At 42.8% G+C, this 24,486-nt stretch overlaps 1 protein-coding gene across 3 annotated transcripts in view; it reads left to right on the top strand.

Moving 5' to 3' along the window:
- Nucleotides 1-24,486, top strand: part of COL27A1 (collagen type XXVII alpha 1 chain) — a 752,882-nt gene that overhangs the window by 76,984 nt on the left and 651,412 nt on the right. For all 3 annotated transcript variants that reach the window (XM_077478787.1, XM_077478785.1, XM_077478786.1), the window contains exons 2-3: nt 4,696-4,766; nt 12,678-14,005. In XM_077478787.1, the coding sequence (XP_077334913.1) occupies nt 4,696-4,766; nt 12,678-14,005 (1,399 nt within the window). The remainder of the gene's footprint in view (nt 1-4,695; nt 4,767-12,677; nt 14,006-24,486) is intronic.

The following is a 24,486-nucleotide window of genomic DNA, read 5'->3' as shown; positions in this document are numbered from 1 at the left end:
TTTGGCATCTATGGAAAATCTTAGCTTGACATGGCATGACTCCAGCAACATTTAACGTTGATAACATTGGCATCTATGGAAAATCTTGGTTAGCTTGACATGGCACTGCTCCAGTACCATGTCAAGCTGACCAATATTTTCGATAGAAGCCAAAGTTAAATGTTACTGGAGCCGTGCCATGTCAAGCTGACCAATATTGCACTGCACATGCAAGAGATCGGCAGGTGCATGCTGGGTAGCCGGCATGCGCGGAATCCAGGAAGGACACTGTGGCTTCAGATGCCCACAATGGAGATGGCTGTGCTTGTCCTGAGACTCCATCACTGGGATCTCCCTATGCAAAGTACCTAAGGTTTTCTGTCTGCAATAATCATCTTAATTAGGTCTTGGGGTGCATTTTTTTTTTTTCCATTTGCATTCCTGTAGAATATATTGTGAAAAGCTAAACTCATCCTTTTTCATCAGGGAAAACAATGCATCATGGTGTGAGTGGTCAGAGCCAGAGACTCGGTAGGGGAGTTCTCTAGAACTACTTGTAGCCAGTCGGTGACTCAGCTTGACAACTACTGAAATATTAAAGTGTGTTAACCCAAAAAAACAAAATTAACAGATCCTGTTCCCTTAAAGCATGTTATACAGCACATCGCTTCATCATCTGTAATACCTGTCTGATCCTGCCTGGCTATGCCCTTCCCCTGTACACTGACCACGATATATCAGGGCTGCTAAAACCCTGACACCATTGTCCGTGTACGTGCCTCCGTCAGCCGCAGACCTGCTCTGTCTTCTGTGTCCTCTCCTCCATCATCTCCCCCCTTCCCTCTCTGACTGTCTGCTCGTGTCAGCATGACAGTATATGTGGGTGTGGTTGTAGATTACAATTAGACAACGCTTTGCCCTGACATGGGCATTTAGCCCCATAATTGAATGCTAACTGAGGTCTCTGCTTTTAAAAAGTTTAATTTCTTGTCTTGGATCAGGGGTAGGCAACCTGGGCCCTTCAGCTATGGTGAAACTATAAGTTCCATGAGACATTGCGAGACACTGACAGTCACAGGCATGACTCCTAGAGGCAGAGGTATGATGGGATTTGTGGTTTCACCACAGCTGGAGTGCTGAGGTTGCTTACCCCTGTCTTAGATGGATGAGCACTAAGGAACAATCATATTTTGTATGTAGCTCATTGCTATTTTATTGTACACCTTCCTAGTTTGCTGTTAGACTGCACAGTGGTGTAGTGGGTAGCACTCTCATCTAGCAGTAAAAAGGGTCGCTGGTTCGAATCCCAACCACAACACTACCTGCCTGGAGTTTGCATGTTCTCCCTGTGCCTGTGTGGGTTTCCTCCGGGTACTCCGGCTTCCTCCCACACTCCATAGACATGCAGGTAGGTTAATTGGCTTATGTCCAAAATTGGCACTCGTATATGAATGGGGACCTTGGATTGTGGGCTCCTTCAGGGTAGGGACCGATGTGAGTGTGCAATGTACAGGGATAGGGACAAATGGAGACACTCAGGTTGAACTGGATGGCCTGGTGTCTTTATTCAACCTTACTAACTATGTAACTATGTAGCTGTCAACCGCTGGAACCCTTATTTTGCCTTCTGAAATATCAGTTTGGGGTGTACAGAACTTTTACAGTTATTGCACTATAAGGCTCCATGCCGTGCACTTAAAAAAAAAAAAAAAAAGAAAAAAAAAAAAAAAGTTCACTTGGCAGAGAAAAACATCCATATAAAGCATATAAAGCATTTTTTGTATATAGTCTAGGAAAGTGTGTGCTTTTTTTTCTGCCAGAAAGCTCCAATCAGAAGCACAAACCAGAACGTTTTTTGTTTCCTGCCTTTAAACGAGCTTAACCAGTTGCCGACCGCCGCACGCCGATGTACGTCGGTACAATGGCACGGGCAGGCATAAGGACATACATGTACGTCCCTTGCCTCCCGCGGGTCGGGGGCCCGATCGGGCCCCCGCCCGGTGCCTGCGGCGGTCGGTATTCGTACGGGAGCGATCCCGGACGAGGGGACGGCCATTCATTCATGGCCACCCCCTCGCGATCGCTCCCGACGAATAGAAATCCCCGGTGACATCACTTCCTCTCCTGTAATGTAAACACAGGAGAGGAAGTGATGTATTCTCTCCTCCGTGTCGGTATTTTTCGTTCCGACACGGAGGAGAGCGGATCAGTAAGTTGCACCAACACTCTACACACACAGTAGAACATGCCAGGCACACTCACACCCCCCCTTTACCCCCCGATCACCCCCCCAATTACCCCTGCCCCCCAGTCACAGTGACACCAATGTCATTTTTTTTTTTTTTTTTTTTTTTTTGCATTGGTGTCATTTGTGACTGTAATAACTGTTAGGGCAGTTAGAGTTAGCCCCCTTTAGTTCTAATGTACCCCCCTAACCCCCCCAATAAAGGTTTAACCCCGTGATCACCCCCCGTCGCCAGTGTCACTAAGGCTGGGTTCACATTGCAGCGGTTTATGAGAACGAATGTGATTCGCACCGCACTGCAGTGCAAATCACATCCGATCTCTGTGCGATTCGAGTTCAGCCATTCGCCGCACCCGCCGCACCCGCCACACCCGCCGCACCCGCCGCAAATTCGCACGGGACCCTTTTTTTGGCCCGCAGCAGAATCGGATCGCATGGGTGTTCACACCATGCGATCCGAGTTTGCAGATCGCACTGCGATATGCGAACTGATCTGGGGGTGTCAGTAACATTTCACTGACACTCCCAGCAGTTCGCATAGGGCAGTGTGAACTGCCGCCGGGAGGCATGCGATGCGGGAACCCGCCGCGCATTCGTGGCGTTCCCGCATCGCTCCAGTGTGAACCCAGCCTAATAAGCGATCGTTTTTCTGATCGCTGTATTAGTGTCACAGGTGACGCTAGTTAGGCAGGTAGGTATTTAGGTTCGCTGCAGCTTTTTATAGCGCCAGGGACCCCCATATACTACCGCATAAAGCCCCCTAATTGCCCCCTAGTTAACCCTTTCACCAGTGATCACCATATAACTGTTACAGGTGACGCTGGTTGGTTAGTTATTTTTTTATAGTTTCAGGGCACCCGCCATTTATTACCTAGTCTGACTAGTGTACCCCTAAATTTAGGGGTGTCTACTTTCCAAAATGGGGTCATTTGGGGGGGGTTTGTGCCATCTTGGCATTTTATGGCCTTCAAAACTGTAACGCCCTTAGAAAGCCTGAAGGCGGTGCTTGGTTTTCGGGGCCCCGTACGCGGCTAGGCTCCCAAAAAGTCCCACATATGTGGTATCCCCGTACTCAGGAGAAGCAGCAGAATTTATTTTGGGGTGTCATTTCACATATGCCCATGGCATGCATGAGCAATATATCATTTAGTGACAACTTTGTTAAAAAAAAAAAAAAAAAAAAAAAGTTTGTAATTTTCCCGCAACTTGTGGCAAAATATAAAATATTCCATGAACTCAACATGCCTCTCAGCAAATAGCTTGGGGTGTCTACTTTCTAAAATGGGGTCATTTGTGGGGGTTTTGTGCCATCTTGGCATTTTATGGCCTTCAAAACTGTAATAGGTAGTGAGAAGTGAACTCAAAAATTTACGCCCTTAGAAAGCCTGAAGGCGGTGCTTGGTTTTCGGGGCCCCGTACGCGGCTAGGCTCCCAAAAAGTCCCACATATGTGGTATCCCCATACTCAGGAGAAGCAGCAGAATTTATTTTGGGGTGTCATTTCACATACGCCCATAGCATGTGTGAGCAATATATCATTTAGTGACAACTTTGTGTAAAAAAAAAAAAAAATTTTTTTTTTTGTCATTATTCAATCGCTTGAGGCAAAAAAATAAAATATTCAATGGGCTCAACATGCCTCTTATCAATTTCCTTAGGGGGTCTACTTTCCAAAATGGGGTCATTTGGGGGGGTTTTGTACTGCCCTGCCATTTTAGCACCTCAAGAAATGAGATAGGCAGTCGTAAACTAAAAGCTGCGTAAATTCCAGAAAACGTACCTTAGTTTGTAGATGTGACAACTTTTGCACAAACCAATAAATATACAATTATTGACTTTTTTTTTACCAAAGACATGTGGCTGAATACATTTTGGCCTAAATGTATGACTAAAATTGAGTTTATTGGATTTTTCTAATAACAAAAAGTAGAAAATATCATTTTTTTTCAAAATTTGCGGTCTTTTTACGTTTATATCGCAAAAAATAAAAATCGCAGAGGCAATCAAATACCATCAAAAGAAAGCTCTATTTGTGGGAAGAAAAGGACGCAAATTTTGTTTGGGTACAACATTGCATGACCGCGCAATTACCAGTTAAAGCAGCGCAGTGCCAAAGTGTAAAAAGACCTCTGGTCATTTACCAGCGAAATGGTCCGGTCTGAAAGTGGTTAAATTATGCCTGTAATCGTCCTAATATGCATGGACACACAGGATAACATTGAGCGGCTTCTACAGGCAAAACACACAACTTTTGTGTAGAAGCAGTGATTTTTAAGCCAGTGTGCATGGAGCCTTATTCTTCCTGATAGAACCCATAATTCTCCTTCTGACTGGTAGAACATACTGTGAGGCTTAGTTTTACGCTATGGATGACATATGTGCTGCATGTGCCCATGTATTGCTTTCCAATTACGGTATTTGTAATTATTGTTCATCATCCTAAAGGCCTTCTTTCTTTCTTTTTCCTTTTAGGAGATCGCTCTTTGTTTGGATAATTCTATATATTTCCTGTTGCCTGGATATTTCTCAGGGAGCAGCTGAAGGTAAAAGATTTGTTTGTTGAACTGTAAGCAATGTACAGATTGGGAAGAGGGGGTGGGGGGGTGTAATACAGTATACAGACAACCCCTCATACTGCCACACAAACAACTGTTTGTTATATGTTGTGTTTTTTTTCTGCTGAATTGGCCAGGCTTTTATTCCCATGTTCCTGAATACCGGAATTCTAGCATAGAAAAAAAAATGGCAGCCACTAATTGCCGCAAACAAGAATCAAAGAAGCCAAATTAAAGCAGAGGATATAAATATCCTTCTCATGTAACTAGGAAAAGGCCCATCTGATGGTTTGTGTAATTGTTGGGAATGCTGACATGGGAATAAGACAAGGCAAGCAATTATGATGATAGAGGGAGGTTCCTTTTTATTAGCGATAGTCTGTACACCAAATATTTGATAGAGACAGCACCTCTGTGCCACACTTCTCACCAATGTATGAGGCTATCTGTGTCTTTATTATAATACACAGTAGTGGAAAAGGACTTCTGCACCTAATGTTCAGACTACATGCCCGCCCTAGAAGTTCAGCCATTTTCTTTGTTGAAGATGTCTGTTAGGTCAGTGCTGAATGCACCAACATTTAATTTGCTCAATGCTTAAAACAGTGTCAATGAGTACTGAACATACAAATCTTCTAAAGAGTAGCATTTTACCCACTGTGCATAGGAGCACTAAGTTTATAAACACTCATGCATTTGTGCTGAAAACCAGGATAAATTGAAGAAATACATCAAGAATAGATTGCACACCAAGCATTGGTGAACATGGTAAAGATAACACCTCTGGGCCACACTGCTCACCCATGTAAGAAGCTATACCTCTGTGCCTGTTACCCAGAATTCAGTGGTAGCTGCCGGACACATGGATTTCAATGGGGTGTTTTTTTGTTTCTTTTTTTTTTTCTTTTTTTGTAGCACATGATTAGAACCTGAGGCTTGCCTTCAAAAAAGTGGGCTTGGGGCACAGAGCACTGCGCCCCAAGCCCACCCAGTTGTGACAATAGTGAATTAATGTTTGCTATTGTCTTCCGGATTCTCCTCCTGGCCAATCAGGAAGCAGGTCTTAAGACACGATTGGCCAAGAGGAGAAGCGCCCATATTGGCTGCCGAGAAGGAGATGCAGGGGGAAGCCGCCAAGGAGGAGAAACCGAGAAGGAGACGCAGGCCTGCCCCCTAGATGGGGCAAGTGCAGAGTTTTCCGAGCAACTGGGTGGAGGATTTTGACTGACTGAACGAAAAATGGAGCACCAGCTGCCACTGCCAGAATTGGATGCAGACTTCTGCACTTAGTGCTCACAGATTACATGTCACTTCTGGAAGTTCAGCCATTTTTCTTGTTTAAAAATGTCACTTAGGCTAGTGCTAAATACACCAAAATTAGATTTGTTCATTGCTGAGAACAGTGTAATTTAGATCCCTTTCACACTGGGGCGAGAGGCGCGTCAGTGGTAAAGCGGCAATATTTTTAGCCGCGCTTTACCGTTGGATTTGCGGCGCTACTCAGCCGCTAGCGGGGAGGTTTTACCCCCCGCTAGTGGCTGAGGAAGGGTTAAAAACGAACGCAAAGCACCTCTGCAGAGGCACTTTGCCGGCGTTATAGCTGCGCTGCCCCGTTGATTTCGGTATACACACTGCTCCTTCACCGCTCCAAAGATGCTGCTAGCAGGACTTTTTTTACTGTCCTGCTAGCGCACTGCTCCAGTGTGAAAGCCCTTGGGGCTTTCACATTGGAGACAAAGCAGCGGCCATTTCAGGGTGCTTTTTAGGTGCTATTTTTAGCGCTGTAGTGCCTGCAAAGCACCCCAGTGTGAAAGAAGTCTTAGTATTGTCACCTGCATCTACAGGAGAGAAGCATTTCACCCACTGTTCCTGGGAACATCCATGATTTTGGGCTGAAAACCAGGTTGAACAAATGCATTTTAGTTTATAAAGGAACCGGATGCTGCTTGAGGATTTTTTTTTTTTTTTTTTTTTTTTTTAACATTGTCTGCAGTGTGTGCCATAGGCATTCTGAGTCAGGAGTTCAGAAGGACATTGTCATCTTTACTGCTGACTCTATTGACTTGTGTTCACTCCTCGGTGCATCTTGCATGCAATATGTAACCGGTTACGTTCACTGGATTTTAGATCAAAAAACATGCCAACACTCGGCTTTATATAAACGTGCCCTACAAAAAAAAAATTTAGTGCGGGTTCAGTTAAAGAGGCACGTTTCGTTACTTTATTTTCGTGCAATCACAAAAGTTGGAATTAATTACTATAGCATTCAGATTTTACTCAACACATCTACACCTATATCTACATCTACACCTCATCTATTGCTTTCTATACATATAATGATACAATAGTTATCTTATTTCAGTAGGAGGCTTATTATTTTCAGATCGTTTGCACAAATTGATCATTTTGACACAAATAATTTGATTAAATAAGGTTGATCATTTCAGTTGAGTTCAGCCAAATTACTTTTTCATTGGTGTGTCGAGCAATTGCTTCATGGTTGAAGATGGTTTGAAACGATTATATCGCTAGTCGTTTGTTTATAATTACAATTTATTATGGATAACAAAACAAGCATGTACTGTATAGGGAATTTGTCATGAGAGAACTACAGTGGCTGAAGTGGAAAGTGTAAGTTACCTGGCTGTCATGCTGATCCTCTGTCTTTAGGTCTTTTAAGGTAACGGATTTGAAAATTGAAGTTTGTGCGAAGTCTGATTTGAGGTAAAATTTTCTGATTCGCAGATTTCTTCTGCACTACTGACCAGTGAGGTTCAGCACATCAGTAAGATGGTACTGAAGGTCACCAGTGACAGCCTCCACCTTTCAGTCATTGCAGGTTCTTTCGCTACTGACAGCATGGAAAAGCTCACAAAATAGACAATAATTGTGGAAAAGCTATACAAAAAGATGGCAACCACCAGAGGCGACCCATCCATATGGGGCGCAGAAGCGCGGCCCCCCCAATCCACGTGTCCGGCCCCTTATCTACATGCAGGGCACCGGATGCAGGGATTCCAATGGGGGCTTTTTTTTTTTTAAGAAGCACGTGATTAGAGCCAGAGGCTCTAATAGGCTTCAAAAAAGAGTGGGTGCAGAGCACTGTGCCCCAAGTCCACCCAGTTGTGTGACAATAGGTAATTTAATATTCGCTATTGTCTTCCTGATTTTCCTTCCGGCCAGTCAAGAAGCGAGTCCTGAGACCAGTCACCCAATTGGCTGGGAAGAGAAGTGATCTTATAAACAAGCCAGCCTGCAAGCAAACCAAATTAACCTGGTCTAACAATTCGCAATAAAAACAGAGGGTTTTGTTGCACAGATTTGCAAATACATGTGGAAGCCGCAGTGCCCACGTCAAGGCTCCTCTGTATACTGCAGTCCTAACGCTATAGTTTGGAGAGTCTCCAAGTAGGAACATATATAGGAGTAGATTCATTTATCTATTTTATTTATTACCGTATATACTCGAGTATAGGCCGACCCGAATATAAGCCGAGGCCCCCAATTTACCCCCAAAAAAACTGGCAAACTTATTGACTCGTGTATAAGCCGAGGGTGAGACATGCCTGTCCATCCCTGTGTGTGTGTCCGTCCATCCCTGTGTGTCCGTCCATCCCTGTGTGTCCGTCCATCCCTGTGTGTCCGTCCATCCCTGTGTGTCCGTCCATCCATCCCTGTGTGTGTGTGTGTGTCCATCCATCCATCCATCCCTGTGTGTGTGTGTGTCTCCATCCATCCATCCATCCATCCCTGTGTGTGTGTGTCTCCATCCATCCATGTGTGTGTGTGTGTGTGTGTGTGTGTGTGTCCAGCCTACCTGTGTCCCGAGCCTTTGTCCCGAGCCTCCGTCCCGTGCCTTGCCTCCTTGCCTCCGTCCCGTGCCGTGCCTTGCCGCCGTGCCGCCGTGCCTTGCCTCCGTCCCGTGTCGTGCCTTGCCTTGCCTCCGTCCCGTCCCGTGCCGTGCCTTGCCTTGCCTCCGTCCCGTGCCCTCTTCGTCGGCGCCTCGGCGGCCATTGTAAAATTCAAAAGCCTCCGCCTTCGCCTGTGATAGGCGGAACACTGAATTTCCCAGCAGCCTGTGTTCCGCCTATCACGGACATCGTATCATCCTCGTCCGTAGTACGAGGATGATACGATGTCCGTGATAGGCGGAACACAGGCTGCTGGGAAATTCAGTGTTTTCCGCCTATCACAGGCGAAGGCGGAGCCGGAGGCGCGGCTTTTGAATGATAGAATGGCCGCTGTCTGTCTGCTCGACACGCTGATCGAGCGGGCAGACAGCGATGACTCGAGTATAAGCCGAGGGGGGCACTTTCAGCCTCAAAAAAGAGGCTGAAAATCTCGGCTTATACTCGAGTATATACGGTACTTGCATTAATTGCACTATGATTATAGTGGTTAAGAATTACTCTAAAAGAGAACTTCTATTGTAAGCTGATTTTCATGTCCATATTAAAATCAGGGAATGAACATAGAGCAATACAAGGTTACATATTCTGGGACACATTTGAGGCACAAAATGCATAAGCCTACTGTATGTTTCCACATTCTGTTTGCCTGAATCTGGATATAAAATAAAGATCATTCTAATGTCTGTCATGTGATGTTGGAGCTTTATTTCTGTTAAGAAGTGGACCCAGGCCTTTTTAAGTCTTGCATGTCTACCCCCTTTTTGCAGAAGGTCACCGCTATAGTGCAGACCAGTATATGTGAAGCAGAGAGTGGGGTCAATCTAATCCTCTGGGGATGATTACTATTAATACCCCATATGTCTGAGCTAGGGTACAGTCCGGAAGTTATTTGGAAGTGACTGCTCTTCCTCTTTTTTAAAAGCCCACATCCTCTGAACATCAATGAGGCCGAAAAACCCAAGATAGTTTGTTCTTAATGTGAACATAACGTGTCATGTTTTATTAGTTGTACTGCGTAAGTAGCTTAGTAAGTCTGGTGACAAGCAGGGGATGATTGTTGGAAAATCGCACAGTACATCCACAATAATCCTCACTTTCATCTCTGAAACATCACACTGAGCGGTCTCCAGGTACGGAGGCATCGCTTGTAATGAGATAATTGTCAACATATGTGGGCATGTTTTTAAGGGGAACACCACAGAATACAATCTTCTGCATAACTTTTACCCCTGTGCAGTTTCAGAAAACCATTACGGTAACCCTTTCTGTGTAAAAAGAAACATGTAAGGGCCTTAAAATTCTCTAGTTCTCTAGTTAGGAAGAATTCTGAACTGATATTTTCAATGACACAGCTTTCATCTACAGTGCCTTGAAAAAGTATTCATACCCTTTGAAATTTTCCACATTTTATCATGTTACAACTAAAAATGTAAATGGTATTTTATTGGAAATGTACGTGATAGACCAACAAAAAGTTGCACGTAATTGTGAAGTGGAAGGAGTATGATAAATGGTTTTCAAATAAAAATAAATATGTGAAAAGTGTGGCATGCATTTGTTTGAGTCAATACTTTGTAGAACCACCTTTTCCTGCAATTACAGCTGCAAGTCTTTTTGGGGATGTCTCTACCAGCTTTGCACATCTGGAGAGTGACATTTTTGCCCATTCTTCTTTGCAAAATGGCTCAAGCTTTGTCAGATTGGACGGAGGGCATCTGTACACAGCAATTTTCAGTCTTGCCACAGATTCTCAATTGGATTTAGGTCTGGACTTTGACTGGGCCATTCTAACACATGAATATGCTTCTAAACCAGGGATAGGAAATTTCTGCACTCAAGCTGTGGTAAAACTATAAATCCCAGCATGCCTCTGCCTCTAGGAGTCATGCCTGTTATTGTCTGGGTCTTGCAATGTCTCATGGGACATGACTCATCGGTACCTAGTCTGCCGGAAAGTCCGGTCGTGTGTGTATGCCGCATAACAGCTTTTCTTCTAAGATTGCCCTGTATTTGGCTCCATCTACCTTCCCATTAACTCTGACCATCTTCCCTATCCCTGCTGAAGAAAAGCATCCCCATAACATGATGATGCTGCCGCCGCCACCATGTTTCATGGTAGCAACAGTGTGTTAGTTTTCCGTCACGCATCACATTTTTGCTTTTAGGCCATCAAGTTAAATTTTGGTCTCATCTGACCAGAGCACCTTCTTCCACATGTTTGCTGTGTCCTCCCACATGGCTTCTGGCAAACTGCAAATGGGACTTATGGCTTTTTTTCAACAATGGATTTCTTCTTGCCACTCTTCCATAAAGGCCAGATTTGTGGAGAGATTGGACAGATTCTCTTATCTGAGCTGTGGATCTCTGCAGCTCCTCCAGAGTTACCATGGGCCTCTTGGCTGCTTCTCTGATTTAATGCTCTCCTTGCGCAGCCTGTCAGTTTAGGTAGACAGCCATGTCTTGGTAGGTTTTCAGTTGTGCCATACTCTTCCCATTTTTGGATGATGGATTGAACAGTGCTCTGGGAGATGTTCAAAGCTTGAAATTTTTTTTATAACCTAACCCTGCTTTATCCCTGACTTATCTTGTGTGTTCCTTGGCCTTCATGATGCTGTTTGTTCTCTAAGGTTCTCTAACAAACCTCAGAGGGCTTCACAGAACAGCTGTATTTATACTGAGATTAAATTGCACACAGGTGGACTCTATTTACTAATTAGGTGACTTCTGAAGGCAATTGGTTCCACTAGATTTTAGTTGGGGGAATCGGAGTAAAGGGAACTGAATACAAATGCACACCACACTTTTCACATATTTGTAAAATATTTTGAAAACCATTTTTCGTTTTCCTTCCACTTCACAATTATGTGCCACTTTGTGTTGGTCTATCACAGAAAATCCTAATAAAATATTTTTATGTTCTTGGTTGTAACATGACAAAATGTGAAACATTTCAAGGGTTATGAATACTTTTTTCAAGGGACTGTATGTGTTTTGGTGGAGTAAGTTTCCAGCAGTGTAATTTCCAAAATAGGTGAAGGGGCACCTCCTATATATTCATCATACATGGGTTAAGAGCAATAAACAACATTCAAAATGCCATCCTTAGAAAATGCATGCAGCAAGCTAGTTCTTCCATGACGGATTGATGCCATGTTAGACACCAAGGCCATTTTGCCATACCGGCCCTGTGGCCAAGGCTCTTCTCATTGTTTTGTAAGTCACATAAGTTGTAAAAAAAAAAAAAGCCTGGTCCTGAACCAGGAAAAAATCGGCTCCATAATGCAATAGTGCCTGTTGTTGCCCTATGCTTTCAAGATATCCGTTGAACTAGCTTCCAAAAGAGTTCATACAATTAATTGCCAACTTTTTTTTTTTTTTTTTTTTATCGAACTTTAATCCAGTATCTAGCTCTTTTTAATTTGGAATAGTTTTTCAGAAATGCGCTGCAAAATGCAGTGGTGAGCATTAATCTGCAGCAGCCAATCAAATATCAGCTTTTTGTTGCCCATTTTAAAAGTGTTGATGTCTATTATACTTTAATATATTCTGTTGCTGTTTTCATGTTTTTTATGTAAATTGCAGTATACCACTTGAACAAGACAAAAGGTGAGAAGACTGAAGCGTTACATACCACTTTTATGATGGGTCATTTCAACAATATACTGTATTGCAATGTTAATTTTTCGTCTTGTCCTCATTCTTTTAAAACATTTTCAAATTCCTTGTACATGACTGGCATCTAGACTTCCGTTTTATAGGGTAACAGAAGGCTTAAATGTTGCCGGGGGCTAATAATACCCTAGAACTGGTTCTTGTTAAGGGGCAAAAGCAATTGCAGCTGTTCGTCAGTCGTTCAGCAAGATGCATCATAGGAATGTGTGACTGTATGTCTGACCTCCGAAAATCATCTCTGCTCTTTTATCGTAACTTGTTTGGTTTCTGCATACACCGATTGTGGTCTTAACCTATTTTTGGTTTTGGGTTTCAGATGTGGATGTTCTTCAGAAGCTGGGCCTCATGGGAAGCAAGCCATCCAGCCGCCCAGTTCCCGAAGGTGTGATACCATTTAAATCGGGATTCATTTTGACGCAGAGAGCACGTGTAGAAGCCCCCGTTCATGCAGTCATCCCCCCTAGCTTAGGAACGGATCTCACTTTGGTGCTGAGCCTGTGCTCTCACCGCATTAACAATGCATTCTTATTCACGGTCCGAAGCAAAAAGAAAAAACTTGAGCTCGGGTTGCAGTTCATCCCGGGCAAAATGATAGTTTATGTGGGTCACAAGCAGTCTGTATATTTTGATTACAATGTCCACGATGGCCAGTGGCACAATATGGCCATTGATATTCAAGGCCAAATAGTGACTCTGTATACTTCTTGTGGGAAGCAAAGAGTAAATTCCAGTTTGCCTATAAAGAAAGATAACACATTGGATCCTAATGGGGTTTTCATGCTGGGAAAGCTTAACCAGCAGACAATACAATTTGAAGGTGCTGTTTGCCAGTTTGATATTTATCCTCCCGCCAAGGCAGCTCATAATTACTGTAAATATCTTAAGAAGCAGTGCAGGCAAGTGGATACCTACCGGCCGAATCTGCCACCTATAATTCCACTGCTACCCCAAGAAGCCAGTATGTCTCTCAGCACAGAGATCATTTTAAAATCTCTAGGCAATTTTACCACAGCTTCCCCTCAGTCAGTCAAGACAAACTTGACAACAAACGGCAAAGTCAGGACTCCTTTTGTGAAGTTAACTACCAAAGCCCCAGCCTTGCCTTCCGTGACCTCTCCAGCCCCTCACAGAACTCAGCTCTTATCAAGTGTCTCAACCAGGACTTCCACCATCGCACTCAGGATATCTCTGGCCTCTGCCGTTTCACTGGGACAGCCTCAGTCTCATGTCACCAAACATGGTGCCCTTCCCAGCCAGACTAGCACAAAGAAGCAGCAGCCAGAGAAAGTGACGAAAAAAGCTGTCTACCAAAAAACAACCATCAAGCCTCTAGAAAGTTCTCATTCTTCCAAGCAGGTTAAAAAGAGCACGGCAAACCCAAGGAGTACAAACGCCACCACTCCAAAGCAAGCAGCTGAGAAAAGGACTAGTGCTTCGTCCCAGAAGATCCAAACTGTCATGAACCTGAATGTCCAACCAACCACATCCTCAGTCTTCTACACAAAACCAGCCTCCGGGGTCATCTATTCATCCACATCGACCATTACCAGCCTGCCATTTACTCACGATTATCTTTGGCTTGACCCAACTGCTTTTCCTTATTTGATGGGACCTCCTGGACCTAAGGGCGATCAAGGAGCCCCAGTGAGTGAAATTACTGTTTTTTATTTATTTTATTTTTTGAAATAACTTACAATTAATTAAGCCATTGTGAATATTCTGTTTAAAAAGCTATATGTTTTAATTAAAGCTGAACACCAGGCAAGCAACTTTAAAACCCACTATTAGAGTAAGATTTTACTTACCAAAGATTGTAGCTTTCCGTTAGCCGTCGGTAACTCTGCCATGAGTGTGCAGGGTGCACTCTCTGTACAACTGTGTCTGCAAATTGGTATGCAAATATGCGGCTGCTCAGTACCAATGCCCACCCACTAAATGTCTGCATGTTTGCTTAGTCAGTCACATGGTAACAAGGAAGTGCCGCTTTTCCTCTATTTGCGCTGACAGCCGTGAGTAGAGGAGAGCTGATCAACTGCTCTCCTGGCGCGGGGGGGGGGGGGGGGGGTCTGTGCTGATGTGCAGGCCAATCGAGGATGCCCACTGGAGACCATCCGGTGTGCATGCAAGAGCCCACCAGGGTTGGCACTCTGTGCCCATCAGTGATGCCTGGCAGTGCCTCTTGATCGGTGACACATATCATTGCAGCCTATCGGTGGCCATCAGTGCTGCATATAAGTGCCTCATCAGTGCCCATCAGTGAAGGAGAAAATTTACTTTATTTACAAAGTTTTCTAACAGAAATAAAGTAAAAAAACTTTTTTTTTTTTTCAAAATTTTCTGTCTTTTTTTAAAATTTTTAATATTTGTAGCGTAAAAAATACAACCCCAGTGATGATAAAATACCACCAAAAGAAAGCTCAATTTGTGGGGAAAAAAATTATGAATTTTTTTTTTTTTTGGGTACAGTGTTGCATGGCCGCGCAATTGTCATTCAAAATGCAACAGCGCTGAAAATTGGCCTGGGCAGGAAGGGGTGAAAGTGCCCTGTATTTAAGTGGTTAAGGTTATATTACTGAATACAAAGCTGCATTAATGTGTGTTTTTATATTTGCCTGAAGTTGAGCTTTAATATATAAACTTTACCATTATTGTCATTAATAGTGCATTTTTCTTGTAGGACATCCAGTAAAAGTTTTAGTGGAGGAAGTGTGGCTGTTGTATTATTCATTCACTCCTCTAAGCTAACATTTTCCATACTCCCTAGGTTCCACACATCTGGGTACAACTCTCCTTTAGTTCCCTGTACCTGTCGTAGTTTCTCCACTTACTTCAATGTATATGATATGTAGAATGTGCTACAGGATAACTAGAACTAAAAGTACAGAAATGTCAATGTTGTATGATATTAAAATGGCACCTTCCTGTTTCCATCAGCAATATTCATGTTTTTTTCAGTATTGAGATCTGTAACAAGCCCACCTCCATGCTATTCATGAAGAAACCGTTATTAGTCAGTAGCAAAATATAAAAAAAACACAAAAAAAAAACAGCAGATGATTGGCGCAGAAGCCTTACCCATGGGACACAATATGATTCCAGGTGTCATTCTGCATCATATAGATTTCTATTTTTATTTTGTTGTTCCTCTGTTGACTAGTCCAAACTGGTGGAACACTTATACTATATTACTGTATTCAGGGTACAGGCTTGATAACTGGTTCCAGTAGCAGCTTCTAGGATGGAATCTTTCACCATCATATTTCTGATGTTCTGTGCAATTCAGTCGTTCTCAACCACCAGCCTGTGGCCATCCCTCTTTGTCCTCCAGCTAGCAACAGATCCCTTCACCTCTCACGGTGGGCACATACGGAGGCCTCTGGTGGCACTATAGGCCACTATGAGAGGTTTAGGGGTTAGGATGGAAGCAGGAAGGTACCCAGAGAGTCCCCCGCCTCCACGGTGCCTCCTCTAGAAACCTCATTCCATGTCCGCTGCAGATTCCCTTATTCCCCTACATAACTCCCATCTCCTCAGTGACACCCAGCCAGATCCAGAGCCTCCAGGATTTCAATACATGTTTTGTATCCCCAAAACTTTTTTGTGTAAGTATAAACTATCTATTCTTTAATGTTTTGGGCTTGGAAGACTTTGGAAGAATTTACTGAGCCCTGGTCTCAAAAAGACGAAGGACCAATGATGTAATGCATACATTGATTACTTAATAATGGAGTTACACCAGGACAGAACACCTTGAGCCAGTGAATCCAGCTCTGTGGTCATCAGAGGGGAATATGAGTGTCCATAATAGAAAATGCTTTCAGAAAGTTATTCATTGGCTAATGTTAAACTGGTATTGAATCCAAAACCAAATATGTATTATATTGCAGCTTACCAAGCATTCGATTGTGGTTCTTTGTGTCTGTTTTCACCTGGTGATCTGTGAAATATACTAGCAGATTTAAATACACTAACAAATTAAAGCCAAACTTCAGCTCACACTTTGTAATCAGTTACAGCAAACATGTTTTTCCTTTTGGGATAACGTTTTTATATGGATAATTAAAAGCTGACCATTATAAACACCTACAAAAACTGCTGGTATTGGGTTGTTTCATCCATGTATACTGATACATTCTGCCGTAGAGCTTGTGCTTTTGAAAAACAGACATTCGCTACATTCATACTTGCCCTGTTCAGTGCAATGGCAGCTACTCTTGGTTCAGCCAGTGCTTACCTGTAGATCGCTATTGGAATGCACGTGAATGGGTCCAGTGGTCACACCTAGACAAGGAGAGCTGCAAAAGAAATCAAAATATTGCTACTGCTACAGTTTCACCAGCCCTAATCGCAAGATGGAATGTAATCTTACTGGCCAGATCACTAGATGAAACTAGAAGAAAGAAAGCCTAAAAAAAGAAAATGAATACAGCCTTCACATCTAAGAATTGGTAAGCTTCAATTAGTGGCGTAACTAGAACCTTCAGGGCCCAGATGCAAGAAACCATGAAGGGCCCCCCTGAACCCCAGCCAGGGCCCTTCCCTCTGAGTCCGGTGGTGGAACTCCAGGGCGTGGTCACAGGTATGACCTTTGTGAGCCCTGTAGTTCCACCACTGGCATCAGTAGTTTTTTTTTATTTAATTTTTTTTTATTTTTAGGTGCCCCATTGGGAGACTGTCCCTAGGCAGGATGCGGTCCCCGTCCCCAGAAGAGATGAGGTCCTTTTCTCCAAGGCAGATTAAGTTACTGCCCCCAGGTGAGAAGGGGTCCCTGTCCCCAGGGGGAGATGGAGGGGGTAAGTAATGGTGTGTGGGGGATGGGGTCCTCTCACTCACCATGACCAAGCTGCAGGCCGCGCACTCATCCATGTTGGCCTGGGCTCCATCCAGTGTGCTGGATGGGTGATCAGCATATCTCCCAGAAAGACCTTTCATCATCTGTGTATGACAGGGGAGGAGGGGGGCTGGCAGACAAGCCTGCAGTGTCCTCTGGGAGCCGGCTCTCATAGGGCTGCACTGCATCTGTGTGCTTAAAGTTTGTTTACCCAGGAGAAGTATGAAGTGCAGTGTGGGCGGGACTCTGGCTGGGGAGAACAGACATCAGACTGAGCGGCAATGTATGGAGTAGGAGAGGGGTACTCTGAGGAGCCAGCCCAGGACACAGGTCATGCGGGGAATGCACAACTAAAGAGCAGCCAGTGCGATAGTCGAGCATGGAGCTCTGCTAGTCACCCTCCACCTCCAGCCACACGTGTGCAAGGTGCATTGGTACCCCTAGCTGCCTACCATATGTAGAGGGGGCTGCATGGGCCCCCTGCAGCACAGGGCCCAGTTGCGGTTGCAACTGCTGCACCCCCTATAGTTACGCCCCTGGCTGCAATACATGTTTGCTTTTGGGTTTAATAGTGCGGTTTTGGGGTTCTTCGACTACCTGTCTGCTGGGATTTATCCGAACCTGCCATTTGTGGAGGGACAAAATTATGATTTGGTCACTGGTTTGGTAAAGGGTAAGCTTGTGAAAGAGAAAAGACTCTACAGAACTCACAGATCAGACCACCCAGAATTTATATACATATATATATATATATATATATATATATATATATATATATATATATATATATATATATATATATACCCATATGTATTATATGCAATATTCCAAATTAAAAGACACAAATAATTCAGAAGTCCATAAGTGTTGTAGGTAAAAGGGTTCCACTACCACTGTAATGTTAGAAATGTAATATACAGTTTATAAATTCAAAGTGGTTTCCGTGGCAAATGCATTGATTTGCATTGATGTGACCACTCTTCAGTGAATAGCACCACTGATCATTCTCTGCACTCACCTTAATACATAGACCTTGCATACAATGGAGTCTTATTGGCCACCTCCAGGTATTCAGGTACTTCTGAATTCTACCTCCAATGTTGCCAATGATGTAAAATCACCCCAGCAGGTGTTGCACCATCAATACCGCTCAAAAAGAATAGATAAATGTTACTGCACTAATTCTCAGTAGTACACCACCTTAAAAACTGATTATATTATATACAGGTCCATGTCCTCTTAAGGGTAAGACTACAGCATCACCAGTCCATTTCTATCCAGGCAGCTCCTTCCGGGTGCTGTGAAGACGTCACTAAGCTCCGCCCTAATCCATTTCGTATTGCTCAGTTTTTGCCATTACAATGGCTACATCTGTCTCATGAGGCCTAAAAGTGAAAAAGCTTCTATCCCTGTATAGGACATTGCCTTTTATGGTAGGAGGATCACGAAAGATGTATTTGAAAGCAGTAGGTACTGATAAGGCAGTGAGAGAAATGAAGATGACAGCCAATGCCTCACTGATTGTCATCTGCAAAGATGCTTTAGTGGCTTCCACTATAGTAACTTAGTAAACAAAGTACCTTGGCATTATATAGTCATTCTGTGAGTTCAGGTCTGTTATGTTCGACACTGGAGCTTATTAAAAGGAAAAAAAAGGAAAAAAAAAAAACATCGGACCGATGCTGCATGCACCTAAGTATGAATAAAAAAAAACAAAAAAATCCATACTTCTCTTTTAAAGAATTAGCAATGCAGTGGGGTTTAAAATATATATAACTTGCCTATTAACCCCAGTGACATGAAGTAGGCATGGTTGTATATATTATACTCCACTAGTCTATATACAGAGAAACACATTATATGTAAATGTATGAATTTATAGTTACTATGAGGCGAGGGACCAATTCCCTGACAGCACAATTAGCCCAGGTGCAGCCATAGTATGTTTTCAGTTTACAGAATGGAGCATAGCTGTGCACACTGGAACAGGCTGTGAGTCATACACACATTACTGGCAGCCTATACTGATGAGGTCACAACTAATTTCCTCCTCATCCCGAGCAAGGAATCACTTTTTTTGTCAATTGTTCAGCTGCGAATATTAATTCCAGGGAAATCCCTAGTACTTTCCTCTCCCTCGGACCAAGAGCAGAGTGTTCTTTCTTTATTTATGCGTTACGAGGCTCACAACTTAAACGAACGGCATTCATATATATGCTTGGCTTCTGGAAATCTTGCACTGCTCTGTTATCAAGGTCACTTGTGAAGATATCCAGATGCATCATATTTGAGCAGGAAAATTGATGCCAATTTTTGTGGGGCTCGCTCTGGAGCCTGGAAACTGATGGCCTCCTTACTCCCCACCTTCTTAGTTTCTGTACTTGCATTGTGTGGTCTCCAGATATTTCACAAGACACCAAGCTAAGAAGTTAGGTGTTAAAGGATATAAGCAAATCGAGAGCCATAACTTATGGCTACTTTTAGGATGAATCCCAAATGTTGGCTTTATTACCAGGTTCAATGAACTAAAGATGAAATAATAATTCAAAACCCAAGACCAGCTTTCTTTAAAGAAATATAATTCCATCCCTTTCTGTATAAATAGAATTATGTTTGTCGGGCAATACCTTCTCTATGCTCTAGTGCTGCCCCATGCTTCTTCATCTGTGGTCCAGTGCCAGGTTCTGCTGCTTGGCTGTAGTGCTGACAGGGAATTCACTGAGAGAAGGATAGAGTAGAGTCAATGACCTGACAGTGTTGTCCCTTCTATGTTTAGTCAGCAAGCAATAGATACCACTTTATTCCTTGACACTACAGAGAAAGTGGTGTTGCTCTCCTGGCTGTCCTTCCTGGCAAAGGTGTATGAATCAAAAGTTGCTGGACAGAATTTAAAATACTTTGGCAGATAAGACCATTCACGTGTGTGTGTGTTTTCAGCTGTTTGTGCTGATTTCCAGCTTAAGTAGCTTATGTAGCCGTCTTATATGGTGAAATGTAAGTCTGATATGTTTGCTCATAACATGACATCTTTAGGCCAGCTTTGACACGTGTCAAACACAAGGCTCGTAGGCTGAATCCAGAGGCGGGGCCTTCACACCTCTCCCCCAACTGGGACCACGTCCCTTTTCTAAGCCCCCACCTTGTCTCAGCACTTCACAGCACAGAGGAGGACAGAAATCCTCCACCAGATCCTGCGCTGCTCTGTGCAGCCATAGAGAGGCTTGTCTCTGCCCCCCCCCCCCTCTCAGCAGTCAACAGCAAAGAGAAGGACAGGACTCTGTGCAGCCACAGCACCATCTAGTCTTCGCCTCCCTTGGTCTCCACATTCAGCAGACTCTGGCAGCTGGCTCCAGCTCTCCTCTGGTCCTCCTCCAGACCTTGCACTTTCTGCTTCCCAGCTCCACTTCAGGTTCTTCCTAGCAGCAGCACAAGGTAAAGGGGTGCCCTGTGATGTAATGAAGGGTGGGGGACTCTTGACTTTGAATGGTGGGGGGCTCTGGACATCCTAATTGAGGGGTGGGGTGCTCTGTACATCTAGTCTTGCAGTTACAACCTTTGAGGGAAACCATAAGACTGATGTGGCCCGCAATGAAATTGATTTTGGCACCCCTGAGCTACGGCTAGGCAACATAGTTCATGAATTACTATTGATATAACTGAAATACAAAGGTACAACCCTCATTGTTTTCATTAGCTTGTTTCAGTATAACTGAGGAGAGTTGGTTAAGATAGCTTTAAAATTTAACTCCAATGAAAAAAAAAAAGTATTGTCCTAGCTTGAAAAGGAAGATCAGATTTTTTTTTTTTTTTAATGTTCGTTCTTTCTTTGGCCCTCGCTCTTCCTCCTAAAACTTTGATCTTTTAAAACTTTAGGTTATATAAAAATAAGTGTAAAAATAATCTGAGCTTTTCTTTTTGGAGTACGTCATCAGATTATACACAAATTCTCAGTAGTGATCTGTGTGGCTGAAGGACATCTGCTTTCAGAGAGCCCTGCAGATCTCCATGCAGGTCGAGCGTGAAAAGTGGAAGCCGTGTTTGCATCTCTCCTCATTACGTTTACCCATGTGCAAATTTATTGAAGCCATATACTGTATGCATCCCGTGTATGAATATAAGCAAACTGTTTAATGCAGTCTTCATTCTGAGAGTGTATTACCCTCCCAGTTGCAGATGGTGTGTATTAAATCCATATGTCATATAAAAAATATTTCCATTGCAGAACATCCACACACTTCATGCTCACCAGATCTCCACTCTCCCTCCTCAGCACTTCACACTTTTGCCAGGTGAAAAATTCACAAGTAGGGAAACCTACTGCTTCATAAGCACCATGAGGAAGTGAGCCTAATAATTTACCAGAATGAAGATGAGTCATTGGTATCAGCTTGGCAAACAAAGCCCAAATTTATTCCAACTTATCTCCAATATTTATTGAAGAAACACATTCGGTCTTCTGTATCAACGTTTAATGTTGAAATCAAGACAGACAGGTTAACTCAGTTGGAATGCCTTTATGGTAATTGTTTACCTGCCAAAAGATTTGTAATTTTGTTCAGCCAGGATTGTGGTACAGACAGCACAGCCAAACCTTGTCTTCATTTAGTTTCAATGCAATTAAGCAGAGCAGTCTGGCCAAAGACCCACCCCAGCATTGAACGGGCATTACCATACTGATGTGTTCATAACTCTTGCCCATTGCCAGGCCTTCTACTATGTCTGGTTGATTGATCATCCTGAAATGTTTGGCCAGCAGTTATAGATATAGCATACATATTGTACATACATAAATATATCAATTAGAACAAGTGTCCATTTGGATATTTCATGTACCTGGCCATGCTCTGAGCTGTATTATTTTTTTGGGAGAAAACACAAATGCAACACAAAGTGAGGCCATATACAAACACATCCATCTTTGAGAACAATAGCCTAGTTGTTTGCTTGCGCAGTACTGCCAAGACCATTGTCAGTTTTTTCCCTGCTTGGTGCTTGCATACTGGGGGGCTTCTTACCTTTTTACCTTATTCTTCTTCACATTGAGAGAGTGGCTGTGGTTACAACCCTTCTGTGGACAACAGGAGGTGCACCGAATGGAAATTCAGGTAATGAAGCCAAAAATGCAGGATGCACTTGGCCTAAAACCAAAACCGAATATTACAGTTTAAACAAAAAAAGAAAAATATATAAAAATATATATATATTAAATGAATTTGTCACCCGTTATTGTCACTCAATAAAAATGCATCTTTTTATCCTGGATTCACACTAATAATTGCATAGTTGTCAGGTTGAAAAAAGGCACAAGTCCATCTAGTTCAAGTAAAACAAAATTTTTTTAATATGAATTTAAATGAATTTGTCACCCGTTATTGTCACTCAATAAAAATGCATCTTTTTATCCTGGATTCACACTAATAATTGCATAGTTGTCAGGTTGAAAAAAGGCACAAGTCCATCTAGTTCAAGTAAAACAAAATTTTTTTAATATGAATTTAAATGAATTTGTCACCCGTTATTGTCACTCAATAAAAATGCATCTTTTTATCCTGGATTCACACTAATAATTGCATAGTTGTCAGGTTGAAAAAAGGCACAAGTCCATCTAGTTCAAGTAAAACAAATAAAAAAATCATACAGATCCATCTACACAATCCTTCACCCACAGTTGATCCAGTGGAAGGCGAAAAACCCCAGTAAAGCATGATCCAATTTTATACAGCAGGGGAAAAAAAAATTCCTTCTTGATCCCCCGAGAGTCAATCGGATAGTCCCCGGATCAACTTTACCTAGAAATGTTAGTACCCAGTTATATTCTGTACATTTAGGAAAGAATCCAGGCCTTTCTTAAAGAAATCTACTGAGCTGGCCAGAACCACCACTTGAGGGAGTCTATTCCACATGCGGGACAGAGCATGTAATTCGCACAGAAATCGCAGCACATTCCTGTGCAAATTACATGCAGTGTCTCTAGAGTACAATTTGAGCCATGCATTTGTATGGCTGAAATCATACCGCATTCGCACCAGACTCATGCAGGACCCCCTTTTCTTTTTTTTTTCTTGTCCGCCTCAGAATCAGATCACGTGGGTGTTCACACGTGATCTGATTCTGCAAATCTTACTGCATTTTGCAAACCAATTTTGGGGTGTTAACATGCACTCCGCAATCATTTTGCCAAATACGCAGCCAATTCGCCGTGGATTCACATCAAATCTAGTGTGAACTGAGGCTTAAATTCTATATGTCTTCACCGTACCAAACACACACCTCCCCTTTTGAAATGCATTGAAAACACAGCAAGAACACATCAATAATGCACCTGTTATGTTTTTGATGTGGTTTTTGAGTCACGTGACCCATGAAAAACACACCAGAAGCACAGTAAAATGGTGTCATATTTGCATGCATTTTCTTTGCCATTCTTGGGACCTTTTTTCTTTATCCAAGAAATGCCAAAATATGGTTTCGCTATGGTTTGGATGCTGAAAATTCTGTGCATCTCTACTTCATATATTTAGGCCCTTCCACCTCTCCAGCTATACATTCTACGCATGGCCTCTACACGAGAATACAAATAAGAATCATTTTCATTGGGATGATCGTAGGTAGCAGTCCCAAATAAGTTTTTATTGCAGATAGAAGTCCACTTTTTTGGGTATGAGCAATCATACGCCTGTAAGTACGAGAAATCAGATCGTAAATTTACCCTCTATTGAAGCGATTGTTCACCTAAACAAATATTGGGAAAAATCACACTCAATCATGCACAGTCATGGACAAAAAAAAATCACATGGTCACACTATCTTTTGGGGCACACAAACAAAAACAAACACAAACAAAAAATAGAAAAATTCCCTCCCGATGCATGTTTTGTGCAGTTACCAGCAAAGTGAACCTCCTTAGGGATGAGTGGTGACACACCACACCTATCGCATAGAGGTGTGGAATGGCCGTACGACTTGAAAGAGATTCCCAAACATTCTCGTGTTCCTAAATGAGACCTAATATCATGCATGGAAGCTAATTCTTAGGAACTAGTCAAAGAAATAGTAAAATGTGATAAATGATTTTTCTATGAAAATAAACACCTTTATTTTCTAAAACTAACCATGCACATTAAAGGGCCTGGCCTGTAATCCCTTTCTAATCTAAAGGAGATTGTATAGAGATTGCACAATCAGTGTGAGGCTGGCCATTTTTTTCCATCTGCCTGAAGGCTATACAGCATGGATGGACAAATCCCCTTCATCATTTAACTTGTCAGAACCAACATGGCTAGCAACTTTGGAA

The sequence above is a fragment of the Lithobates pipiens genome, unplaced genomic scaffold, assembly GCF_037356315.1.
Source record: "Lithobates pipiens isolate NorthernLeopardFrog02 unplaced genomic scaffold, aLitPip1_a1.2 Scaffold_1, whole genome shotgun sequence".
In the NCBI taxonomy this organism is placed as follows: domain Eukaryota; kingdom Metazoa; phylum Chordata; class Amphibia; order Anura; family Ranidae; genus Lithobates; species Lithobates pipiens.
The sequence above is the reverse complement of the archived record's forward strand: the minus strand, read 5'-3'. Positions and strand labels throughout refer to the sequence as shown.